The sequence below is a fragment of the Carcharhinus amblyrhynchos genome, chromosome 9, assembly GCF_965287045.1.
Source record: "Carcharhinus amblyrhynchos chromosome 9, sCarAmb.v2.hapA, whole genome shotgun sequence".
Lineage (NCBI taxonomy): Eukaryota > Metazoa > Chordata > Chondrichthyes > Carcharhiniformes > Carcharhinidae > Carcharhinus > Carcharhinus amblyrhynchos.
The window spans coordinates 60,623,839-60,637,386 of NC_137332.1; the positions used below are offsets into that span (position 1 = coordinate 60,623,839).

At 43.6% G+C, this 13,548-nt stretch overlaps 1 protein-coding gene across 2 annotated transcripts in view; it reads right to left on the reverse strand.

Moving 5' to 3' along the window:
- The window catches only part of slc30a7 (solute carrier family 30 member 7), a 60,047-nt gene extending 46,499 nt beyond the window's left edge, over nt 1–13,548 (reverse strand). The window contains exons 1-3 of one of the 2 annotated variants that reach the window (XM_080195803.1): nt 13,395–13,548; nt 13,119–13,220; nt 35–148 (exon numbers count right to left, since the gene is read on the reverse strand). In XM_080195803.1, coding sequence (XP_080051929.1) covers nt 35–148; nt 13,119–13,220; nt 13,395–13,474 — 296 coding nt within the window. In that variant the 5' untranslated portion in view covers nt 13,475–13,548. Of the gene's footprint in view, nt 1–34; nt 149–13,118; nt 13,221–13,394 lie in introns of those variants that run through there. The other variant, XM_080195804.1, reaches the window with a different exon arrangement.

Here is a 13,548-nt window from a genome sequence, read left to right on the forward strand (position 1 = left end):
TCAATTAAACGTTAATAAACCCTCCAACACTTACCCATAGGAAAAGGTATCGTTTGACCTCCATCGGGAGATCACAGATGCTGCGAGTCCAGCCAGAAGGGCAGTACAGTCAAAGAACATGTGGAACGAGTCTGAAATGAGACCTAAACTAAAGCACAACAGTTAAAAGTCAATTAATTTGCAATAAAACTTCAGAGTTCATTTGATAATGTTTAAATTCAGTCTTACACTGGAACTCAGTCATATTTTAGAGCACTATGAGTTTCTTTCGTCATTCAAGACTGATTGAAAGTGGTACACATCAGCCAGGGTCTCAAGAAACAGGTTCACAAAGTGCAGAATGGCCTAGTCCTGTTACATCATTGAATGGTTACAGTACAGAAGGCCAATTGGTCCCTCCTAACTCACCTGTGCTGGCTCTTCGCAAGAGCAACTCAGCATCCTTTCCCTACCCCTTACTCTTGGCCCTGCACATTTCCTCTGTTCAGGTAATGATCCAATTTCTTTTTAAGAGCCTGATTGAAACAGCATCCACCATACTCTCGTGCAGTGCATTCCAGACCCTCATTATTTGGTGCACAAAAAGATTTATCTACACATTAAAGTTGGTTCTTTTGTTGAACAGTGTCCACCTCTTCCTGACCCATCTGCTAATGGGAACAGTTTCCATCTACTTTGCATGATTGTGAAAACCTCAATCGAGGTATTCTCGAAACAGCAGCAGAAGCAGCCCGGCTTCTCCAATTTAACCACCTAACTGAAGCCCCTCATCCATACAGCCACTCTCATAAATCTTTTCTGAAACCTTCTCTAACATTCCAAAGCAAGATGTGGCCCTGGGTTATTTCCTCCCCTTGAGAGAACCCTCTTCTTCAGGCTAGTCCTGAGGTTCAGGACGCGGGTGAAAATGCAGGAAAGAATGAAATCTTGCAAATTAAGGTGAATAATCAAAAAAGGTACAGCACAAATAAATATGAATCTAACTTATCCCTCCCACCAACTTCTGAAAGGATTACACAATCTCCGAGTATCAAAGCCCCAAGGAGAATACTTAGATAAACAGATGCTGGAAGCACTCAACAAACCATGCTTACACCCTTGGTTTAAATGCGTTCTCTCCATACATGCTACTGGAACTAGATAAATCTTTAATGTAGAGACATATCACTATTCACTTATCAAATAGGCATAAGAAGAACAAAGCTGAACTAGGGACAACAAGGAGAATAAAGTGGAGACTCTGTCTGCAAAGGAATCAATAGCAACAGAATTACTCAGCAGGTTTCAAGAAAATGCCAAAGTCACAGAGATTTACAGCATGGAAACAGGCCCTTCGGCCCAACCTGTCCACGCTGCCTTTTTTTTAAAACCCCTAAACTAGTCCTAATTGCCCGCATTCGGCCCTTATCCCTCTATACCCATCTTACCCATGTAACTAAACACTTTTTAAAAGATAAAATTGTACCCACCGCTACTACCACCACCTCTGGCAGCTTGTTCCAGATACCACCCTCTGTGTGAACAAACTGCCCCTCTGGGCACTTTTGTATCTCTCCCCTTAAACCTATGCCCTCAAGTTTTTGGCTCCCCTACCTTTGGGAAAAGATATTGACTATCCAGATGATCTACGTGCCTCATTATTTTGTAGACTTTTATAAGGTCACGCCTCAGCCTTCTACACTCCAGAGAAAAAAGTCCCAGTGTATCCAGCCTCTCCTTATAACTCAAACCATCAAGTCCCAGCAGCATCCTAGTGAATCTCTTCTGCACTCTTTCTAGTTTAATAATATCCTTTCTATAACGGGGTGACCAGAACTGTACACAGTATTCCAAGTGTGGCCTTACCAATGTCTTGTACAACTTCAACAAGACATCCCAACTCCTGTATTCAATGTTCTGACCAATGAAATTAAGCATGAGGTATGCGTTCTTTACCACTCTATCCACTTGCGACTCCACTTTCAAGGAGGTATGAACATGTACCCCTAGATCTCTTTGTTCTACAACTCTCCCCAATGCCCTACCATTAACTGAGTAAGTCCTGCCATGGTTCAAAATGCATCACCTCACATTTACCTAAATTAAACTCCATCTGCCTTTCATCAGCCCATTGGCCCAATTGATCAAGATCCCTTTGCAATCCAAAATAACCTTCAGTATCCGCTATGCCACCAACCTTAGTGTCATCTGCAAACTTACTAACATACCTCCTGTATTCTCATCCAAATCATTATTATAAATGACAAGTAACAGTAGATCCAGCACCAATCTCTGAGGCACAACGCTGGTCATAGGTCTCCAGTTTGAAAAACAACCCTCTACAACCACCCTCTAGCTGCTGTCAACAAGCCAATTTTGTATACATTTGAATGCGTCAAAACAACTTCAAGCTGACACTAGAGCAGAGCTGATCACTTCTATTTCCCTTTACACAGTTTTTAACCCATCCTCAGCCCCTCTCACTTTCATCATGCCTCCTTTCTTTCTCCACCTTGGATACTTGGCTCTCCCAACTCTCCACTGCAAGTCTTCCACATTCTGTAACCTTCCAGTGTCAGCCATGATTCAGTTCCTAGCAATTTGACCTCTGAAAATTATTGGTTCAAGTCCTATCAAGACATCAGCACAAAAGTCTAGGTTGATACTTCAGTGCAGAGCTGAAGGAGCAGATTGAGCCAGTAGAGAGGGCCAGCAAAAGGGGAGTTAAGAGATCGCAAGGCATTATTTCAAAGATGAGATGAGGAATTGACCCCCATATCCTAGCTAATGTGTTCTTCAATCAGTCTTCCAAAACAGATTATTTGGTCATTAATACTGCCACAGTAGGCAGCTGCATTTTCTACATTCCAATGGTGACTACACTTCCATCTGCCTCCAGTATTCTCCCACCTTCCAGCCTCTTACCTACTCTTGATCTTTTCATTCAGAATTGTCAGCGTAACATTGGCCATCACAACTTCTCTGCTCCGCTCACTCACTCTAATCTGTCTCCTTCTGAACTTGCTGCACTTCACTCCCGCAGATCCAACAATGACTTTTGTCATCAAACCGTCAAGTGGGGCTGTCCTTATCTGGCACACTGACCTCTACTTTGCAGAGGCTGAGCAGCAACTCTCAGATACTTCCTCCTAACTCCCTGGACCCTGACGCCAACCAACACTGAACATTCAGCCACAGGTTTCAGGACTGTCACTGATCTTGTCTTCTCTGGAGATCTTGCCTTCACCGCTTCCAACCTCACTCTCCCAACCAAAGAAGCCCGTTTCTATCTCCTTACTAAAATCCACAAATTTCAGTACGCTCATCATGTCAGCCTGTTCCTGCCCCACTGAACTCACTTCTTCCAATCATGACTCCACCCTCCCTCGAACACTGTTTCAGTGCTGCTTCACATTCTGGTCTGAACATGGAAATTTTGCTTCCAATCTTCAACCCTCTATCATCTTCACATGCTCCATTTCCAACACTTTCCTTCCCTGAATTGTCACCATTACTGGTGATAAACTGAATATCCATTATCAGTCCACTGACCCACTGCTACTTCAATTACAGCTCTTCACACCCCACATCCTCTAACGACTCCATCCCATGCTCTCAGATCCTTCGCTGCTATTGCATCTGTCCCAATGATGCCACTTTCCTAAACAGTGCTCTTGACATGTCTTCCTTAATCATGGTTTCCCACCCACCATGGTTGACAGGGCTCTCAAACATGTTTCAACCCATCTCACACACCTCTACCCTCACCCCTTTCCCTCCCTCCCAGAATCAAGTCCCCTCTTTTCACCCCACCAGCCTCTGCATTCAAAGGATCCGCCAATTTCAGCATGATGCCACCACCAAACACATCCTCCCCTCACTCCCCATCAGCATTCCACATGGACCATTCCCTCTAGGATACCCTGGTCCACCACTGCAAATGCCCCACCCACCCTTTTCCCACCACACCATCTTTTAAAATCACAAAAGGTCAACACCAATCTCTATACCCCCCTCCCCTTGTTTACCATCTAAGGGCCTAAACATCCTTTTTGGATGAAGCAGCGTTTCACATGCACCTCCTTTGATCTGGTCTATTGCATTCGCTGCTCCCAGTGTGGTCTACTTAACACTGAGGGCCTAAATGCAATCTGGGTGGCTGCTTTGCAGAATACCTTTGGTCTGTCCGCAAGCAGAACCCAGACTTGAGTTGCTTGCCATTTCAATACACCATCCTGCTCCCACGTCCACTTGCCTGTTCTTAGCCTGTTGCAATGTTCCAGTGAAGCCCAACACAAACTGGAGGAGCAGATCTCATCTTCCAATTAGATCAACACTGATTTCACCAACTTTGAACTGTGAATCTTCCCCTCCACCATCACCCCATTTTTCTTATTTTCTATCAATTTTTTTTCATTTTGTTTGTTGATTCATTTCTCCATCCCCATTTTTTATCCTGTTTTCATTTTTTCCCTTACCATTGTCTCCCCTCCCCCTACCCAGGTAATTTGTTACCCGTTCCAGTTTGTGCTTTGTCACACTGCTTACCTTTGTTTGCTATTAACACATTCTGATCTCTTCCATTATCAGTACTCGTCACACCCAGGATCACTACTATTTACATTTCCATTATCTTTTTGTCCATGACATCTTGTCAATCTTTCCCTAGCTTCTACCTAATGCTGGCCCTCTATCCCCTACTGCTCCACCCCTCCTCCCGCCCCCACAACAGTACAAATTTTGTTCTATTTCTACTTCTCTCTAGCTCTGAAGAGTCATCCACACTTAAAACATAGCTCTGTTATCTCCCCACAGATACTGTCAAACCTGCTGAGATTTTCCAGCATTTTCTGTTTTTGTTTCAGATTCCAGCACCTGCAGTAATTTGCTTTTGTTTTAACAAAACACTGGGCTCATTTCTGGAAGGACAGAATTTAAAAGTAGAGAAATTATGCCAAAATTATACACACAGTATATTGGGATCAATTCTAGCCTCCATTTCATAAAAAGGAGAGGCACCGGCGAAGATGCAAAACAAATTTACTAAATGATAACAGAACAGAAAGATTATAATGATCAGAAAGGCTTGACAGAGACAACACAAGTTTTCCCTGGCTGGGAAAAACATTGTAAAAAGTCTGACAACACCAGGTTTAAGTCCAACCCATCTATTTGATAGTAAACTCACTAGCTTTCGAGGTTTCCCTCTTCTTCAGGTGAATGGAGAGTTCTGGCCTCAGACAGAGCATATAAAGGACAGTTTACAGATTACTGATTAGAATGCGAATCTTTACACCTAACCTGCTGTTCAAGTCCTAAAGTGGCCAACAATGTGAGTGGAAGGAGCACTGATCACAGGTTAAAGAGATGTGTATTGTGTATGTGTATGGGAAAACATTCTCAGGATAACAGGACAATCAATTTTGGACAGAGAAGAGGAATTCATCTTTGAAATTCTCTACCCCAGAGGGTTGTAGATGCACCATTCTTGAATTTATTTAAGGCTGTGACACAGATTTTTGATTTTGCAGGGTATCAGGAGATACATTCACCCATGGGGTTATGGCTGAAGGTCAGCAATGTTCGCATTAAATGGTGGAGAAGACTCGATGTGCCCTACAATCGTCCACTGTCACTCCTGTTTCTTATGTTTTTAAAGTCAGGGTACTGTTTTTTCTAGAAACAAAAAGGAGAGAATGGCCTGACAGGGATTAAGATTATCATTGAACCCTACAGTGCAGAAAGAGGCCCTTTGGCCCATTGAGTCTGCACCGAACACAATCCCACCCAGGCCCTATCCCCATATCCCTACATACTATACCCACTAATCCCTATAACCTGCGCATCCCTGGACACTAACTGGCAATTTCTTAGTACGGCCAATCAACCTAACCTGCACATCTTTGGACTGTGGGAGGTAACTGGAGTACCCAGAGGAAACCCACACAGACACGAGGAGAATGTGCAAACACCACACAGATGGTGACCCGAGCCAGGAATCGAACCCGGGACCCTGGAGCTGTGAAGCAGCAGTGCTAACCACTGTGCTACCGTGCCATCCTTATGGAAGGGTTTGATGGGATTAATGTAGAGAAGACTTTTTCACTTGCAGACTAGACTCAAATCAGGGACCATAAATAAAAGGTGGTCGGCAATAAATCCAATAGGGAATTCAGGAGAATCTTCTTTCCCTAAACAGTAGCTAGAATGCGGAACTACAATGAGTAGTTGAGGTGAATAAAATAGATGCAAGCATTTAAGGGAAATATAGATAAACGCATCAGGAATAAAAGGATTGATTGATGGGTTAGATTAAGAAGGGTGGGAGGAGGTGTGTAGAGGACAAACACCGCTATGGACCTGTTGGACTGAATGACTCCTATCCATGCTGTAAATACTTTGCAAACAGTGCTATAAAAATGCAATTTGTTCTTAATGCAGAGGTGACTCAATTCAGTTTCTTATTTATGGAGCCAGTTTGAGAGCCACTCACAGAAACACAAAAATTCCTTTAGAGATATTGAGTGTCAAAGCTTAGTATCAAAAGAGGATGATTTACATCAGTTTATTATTTGTTTCCTGTTTTGCAAAGAAATCTCTCAAAATGTTGACATTTCTTAATATTTCATCTGCATCTCCTTTCCTTGAGGCATTTCAAGGTGGCACCTTATCACCACCTTTTCAAAAGAAAATGACTGATGGGGATTAAATGCTGGCCTTGCCAGTGACACCCAGATCCCATGCATTAATAGTAAAAGAAAACCCATTATATTTAGTTTAGGTGCCAAGGGATCTACGCAGTACAAGCATATTACTGTTACCACCATTGCTCCTAAAAGTGATTGCTGAAGGCTCAACCAATCACAGCAGATAACCAATAATTACAACAGCCAGGTCCAGGTTTGCTGATGGATCTGTGCTGAGTTCCGCATTCTCACCCAGAGAAGTAGATAGAGCTTTTTCAATGGCTAGATTAAATCAGCCAAAAATAGGTTGTGTTTTGAAGGCCAAAAAGTCAGAGATACGCAGTCAAAATGTATGCATGAATAATGATCACCAGAAGTCACTCAACACCTCCGAAACCACATCTCAGGGAGGAATCAATGCCTTCAAGATTCGGGTAGAGTAGGAGTTTGAGAAGAAATGGAAAGAAAATAATGGTTACATGTAAAAATTATGAACAGTTGACTAAATCTAGAATTAAGTTTTCAAACAGACTTTTTTCAAAAACATTTTTAAGCTAGTAATGATGGGTTCAGTTCTGTGGGAGGACAGAATAATGTAGGGGTACAGGTCTATCGACATTAATGATTTCTGCTCCATAAGATCATTGAATTCTCACAGTTCACTGAATATAAAAACTGAGATGATTTAAATAAGATATAGGAGCAGCGATAATACGCTTGCAGCCCTGAGTGGATCCCATGGTTCCCTAAATGAAATTAAATAGCGCATTCTCTTTATGCTCATCCATGGGATCTGGGTGTTATTGGCAAGGCCAACATTTATCACCCATTCATAATTGTTCTTGAAAAGGCTGTGGTAAGCTGCCTTCCTGGATTGCCTCAAGGATACAAGTAGCAAATGCAATAGGACAAAACGTTAAGCACGTCTTTTTTCAAAAAATGTCAAAGTAGACGAGGGGATGATCTCTGCAGATTTGTTCACCATAAACTGATGCAATAAAATATTAATAAGACACCAGATAAATGTAACCTGTATACTACTGGGCTTCACACTATAGGAAGGCTTCAACAAAACTCAACACAGATCTATTAGAATGTCATCTGCATGAGGATTTGCAAATGCAAAGGAAAACTAGGTAAACTGATCCTTTCAGTCACAAGAACAGGGGTTATGGGATAATATAACAAGTGTTCTGACCAAAGCACATCAACTTAAAAGCATTAGCTATCTCTCTCCATGGTGGCACAGTAGGTTAGCACTGCTGCCCACAGCACCAGGGACCCAGGTTTGATTCTGGCTTGAGTGATTGTTGGAGGTTGCACATTCTCCTCATGTCTGCCTTTGTTTCCTCTAGGTGCTCCAGTTTCCCCCCACAGTCCAAAGATGTGCAGGTTAGGTGGATAGGACTGCTAAATTGCCCCTTCATGTCCCAAGGTGTGCAGGTTAAATGGATTAACCACACTTCAGGCAAGGGGCAAGTTTAAGAAGGTAGGCCTTCATAAATAACCTCAGCCATATGATAGGTCCCCAAACAGTAACCTAATGGTAGGATGGGAAATAATGGGAAGTTATCAGAAAAGGTATGGCAATAATCATGGGGGATTTTAATCCACATAGAGACTGGAAAAATTAGACGGGCAAAGGTAGCCTTTTTGAGGAGTTCATAGAATGTTTTTGAGTTAGTTTCTTAGAACAGCATGTTCTGGCACCAACCAAAAAGCAGGCTATGAGAGATCTGGTATAGTGCCACAAATTAGGATTAATTAATCATCTCAGTGAAAGCACTTTTAGGTAGCAGTGATCACAATATGATTGAATTTTACATTCAGTATGAGGGAGAAGAGTGGGTCCAAGACTAAACTTAAATAAGGGCAATTATAAAGACATAAAAGCAGAGCTGACTGAAGTGAACTGGCAAATTAGGTTAAGGGTTGGTCAATAGAGATGCAGTAGCAAACACTTCAGGGGACATTTCAGAATGCATGAAATAGATACATTCCAATGAGAAAGGAAAATCCCAAGAGGATGACCCACCATCCATGGCTAAATAAAAAAGTTAATGATAGTATCAAACTTAAAGAAAAATGCATATCATTGTGCAAAGATGAGTGGCAAGTCAGAAGTTTGTAGAGTATAAAAACAGCAAAGAATGATTAAAAAACTATGAAGGAGAGAAAAAATATGAGAGAAAACTAGCGAGAAGTATAAAAGCAGATAGCAAGAGCTTCTGTAGATATTAAAAAAGAAAGGTTAAAGCGAATGTTGGTCCTATAGAGTGTGTCTGGGGAATTAATAATGGAAAATAAAGAGATGATAGATCAACAAATAGGTATTCTGCATCCGTCACTATACAGGATGCAAGTAACATCCCAGAAATAGCTGTAAATCAGAAATTGGAAGGGAGAGAGGAACCCAAGAAATCATCACAGAAACAGTACTGAGCAAATTGTTGGAGCTGTGGGCTGACAAGTCCCTAGGCCCAGATGGACTTCAACCTAGGGTCTTAAAAGAAGTGGCTCATGAGACAATTCATATGTTGGTTTTAATTTTCCAAAATTCCTTAGATTTGGGGAAGGTTCCATTAGATTGGAAAAACGCAAATGCAACTCCTTTTGAATAAAGGTTTGGAGATGCTGGCATTGTAAAAAGTCTCACAGCACCAGGTTAAAGTCCAACAGGTTTATTTGGAATCATGAGCTTTCGGAGCACTGCTCCTTCATCAACAGAGTGGCTCAAGGAGCAGTACTTTTTATTCAAAAGAGGGAGACAGAAAGTAGGAAACTATGGGCCAGTTAGCTTAACATCTGTAATATGGAAAATATCAGAAGTGAGTAGACAAATATCTGGCAAATGGAGAACATGGAAAAATGCAAAATTGACCATTTTATCAGGAAGATTAAAAATACATCATGTAAATGGTGAGATTACAGAGGGATATGAGTGTCCTAGTGTGTGAATCACAAATGGTTAGTATGCAGGTACAGCAAATAATTGGAACAGCGAATAGAATTGTTATTGTCTATTGTAAAGGGAATTGAACGCAAAGGTAGGGAGGTTGTGCCTGCGTTGTACAGGGCATTAATCAGAACACATTTAGAGTACCGTATACAGCACTGGTCTCTTTATTAAAGGAAGGATGAAAATGTATTGCGAGCAACTCAGAGAAGGTGTAGTCGACTAATACTTGGAATGGGAGGGTCGTCTTGTGAAGAAAGGTTGGACATGCTAGACTTGAATCTGCTGGAATTTAGAAGACATAAGAACATAAGAAATAGGAGCAGGAGTAGGCCATCTAGCCCTTCGAGCCTGCCCCGCCATTCAATAAGATCATGGCTGATCTGTCGTGGCTCAGTTCCACATTCCCGCCCTCTCCCCATAACCCTTAATCTCCTCGCTTATCAAAAACCCATCAACCCGCGTCTTAAAAATATTTAGCGAGGCAGCCTCCACCACCTCAACGGGCAGAGAATTCCAGAGATTCACCACCCTTTGAGTGAAGAAGTTCCTCCTCAACTCCGTTCTAAACCGCGCCCCCCGCCTTTATCTTGAGGCTGTGCCCCCTAGTCCTACTGTCCTTTCTGAGCGGGAAGAGCCTCTCCACCTCTATCCTATCCATCCCATTCATCATCTTATACGTCTCAATGAGATCTCCCCTCATTCTTCTAAACTCTAACGAGTACAAGCCTAGTTTATTCAGCCTCTCCTCATAGCTCAACCCCCTCAACTCCGGTATCAGCCTAGTAAACCTCCTCTGCACTCCCTCCAAGGCCAAAATATCCTTGCGTAAGTACGGCGACCAAAACTGCACACAGTACTCCAGCTGCGGCCTCACCAATGCCCTATACAGCTGCAGCAAGACCTCCCTACTTTTATATTCAATCCCCCTTGCTATGAAGGCCAGCATCCCATTGGCCTTCCTGACCACCTGCTGCACCTGCAGGCTGGGTTTTTGCGACTCATGCACAAGGACCCCGAGGTCCCTCTGCACCATCGCCTGCTGCAGTTTTTCACCACGTAAGTAATAGTCCTTCCTACCATTATTCCTGCCAAAGTGGACCACCTCGCACTTGCCAACATTAAATTCCATTTGCCATTTCCTGGCCCATTCGCCCAGCCTATCTAGATCCTTCTGTAGACTCTCCACACCCTCCGCACAATTTGCCGTTCCACCAATCTTGGTGTCATCAGCAAATTTTGACACCATACACTCGGTTCCCTCCTCCAGATCATCTATATAAATGGTAAATAGCTGAAGCCCCAGCACCAACCCCGGGGCACTCCACTAGTCACCAACCACCAATCCGAATAGCACCCATTAACCCCCACTCTGTCTCCTACTTGACAACCAATCCTCTATCCACGCTAACACCCTACCCACGCCAAGAGGCAACTTGACTGAAACATACAAGATTTGCCAGGGTCTTGATAGGGTCAACGTAGAGAGCATATTTTCTTTTGTAGAAGAACCTGGAATTAGGAGTCACTGTTTCAGAATTAGGGGTCACCATTTTAAGATGTGATGCAGAGAACTTCTTTCTTTCAGAAGATTGAGAATCTTTGAAGCTCTCTCAAAAGGTGACAGAAGCAGAGCCTTTGGCAGGAATTTTCCAGCTATTCACAGCAAAGGGATCGGCCGGTCCCATCAACGGCACATTCCCACTGTGGGTTTCCTGGCAGCGAGGTGTGCATCCAACAGGAAATCCTGTTGACAACACTGGAACTAGAAGATCCCATTGCCAGCCAATGGCAGACTGCTGCAAAACACATGACAGATTGGCTTAAAAATATTCAACTTACTGCACAGAGGTATATCCTTGATAAGGGTGAAAGGTTATATGGGGTCGGTGGGACTGTGGAGTTGAGGTTACAATCAAATCAACCATAATCTTGTTGAATGGCAGAACAGGCTCGACAGGCTGAATGGCCTACTCCTGCTCTTGATTCTAATGTTTGTATGTAAAACAAGACAATTTTCAATAGTGGAACAGTCAAGAATAAGGGGGTACAGTCACAAGCATAAATGCAAAAAATTTACAAATCTACAGGGAAAATTACTTTTAGAAATTGTGGAATGCACCTCCAGTGTTAGCAGCTGAGGCAGAAACTAGATCAGCATTCAAGATCACTTTGACAAAAAGATATAGGAACAGATGGGGTAAATATGATTAGAACCATCTGCTCCCAGAGAAAGTAAGTACCAACAGAGGCCAGCTGGCTTCAATGGTCTGTTTCCATTTTGTAACATTTGTATTTTAATACATATGTTTGGCAAACAAAGAGAAATCAGCAAGCCCCTGTGGTTTATTTGGTAACACTCTTTCCCGAAGATTGAGGGCTCAAGCCCAACTCCAGGAACTTAATCAGACCATAGAATCCCTACAATGCAGAAGGAATCCATTTGGCCCATCATGTCAGTACTGACCTATTCCTGTAACCCCCCCCCCCTACATATTTACCCCACTAATCCTCCAACACTCGGTTCAATTTAGCATGGCCAATCAACCTAACCTATAAGACCATATGACATAGGAGCAGAATTAGGTCATTTGGCCCATTGAGTCTGCTCTGCCATTCAATCATGGCTGATAATTTGCTCATCCTCGTTCTCCTGCTTTCTCCCCATAACCCCTAATCTCCTTATTAATCAAGAACCTATCTATCTCTGTCTTAAAGAAGCTCAATGACCTGGCCTCCACAGCCTTCTGTGGCAAAGTGTTCCACAGATTCACCATTCTCAGGCTGAAGACATTCCTCCTCATCTCTGTTTTAAAGAATTATCCCTTTAACCTGAGCTTGTGCATTCTGGTTCTAGTTTTTTCTACTAGTGGAAACATCCTTCTCGTGTTTGCGTGGGTTTTCTCCGGGTGCTCTGATTTCCTTCCACAATCCAAAGATGTGCAGGTTAGGTTGACTGGCTGTGATAAATTGCCCCTTGGTGTTAGGGGGATTAAGGGCAAACACCAGAGGTTACAGGGATAAGACCTGGGTGGGATTGTTGTCAGTGCAGACTCAATGGCCCAAATGGCCTCCTCCTGCACTGCAGATTCCATGATTCATGGAGGCCCGCCTTCTCAACCCTGCCCCTCACTCAAGGTGTGGTGATCCTCAGGTTAAGTCACCACAAGTCACAGCCTATGGTCATCTGGGACTATGGCGACTTTACCTTTAATTAGCTATGATGAGTCTTGGAACATTGGAATGATATTTAAAGAAAACACTAAATTAATGTGAACTCTTTCTTTCACATGAGAATAATTACATGTATGTACCAGAACCAAAATCAAACCATTGTCATTATTGGCCCAGTAACACATCCCCACCAGTGTGGATAGGATTGTTTCATTCCTGGCAATGAGGAAGTGCAGTGGGCCCATGCCTTTTTCCCCACTTCCTCCTAGGAAACGCGACGTGGCAAACGGCGGGGCTGGGCCCACTCTGTCCGCAGCTCTCACCTGTTGCTCCAGATCCCGTACAGCAGCTCGACAAAAGCGAAGGAGAGGTTCAGCAACAGAAAGAAGAAGAGGTTCCGGGATGTGGAGTCGGACAGGATGGACCTGGGAGGACGGAAGGGAAAAGGAGTCAGTGGAAGAGATAGAGGCGGCCGGGCCCAGCGCCCACTCCCCGGACCCCAGGCTAGGCGCCAGGCCCGCCGGTGGGAACCGGCCGCTTTCACCGAGTCCAACGGCCCTCCCCACGCCTCCTTACCCCGCCCCGCTCCTGCCGCCTACCTGAACCAGCCCGAGACCTTGCGCAGCAGATTGAGTCGGGGCGGTTTGTACTCATCGTCCTTGATGGAGAGGGGTAACATGGTAAACTCGAGGCCGCGGCAGCCGCTCCACGGCAACTGCACTGACTCTGGCTGCTTGCCGCAACTTCCGGTCA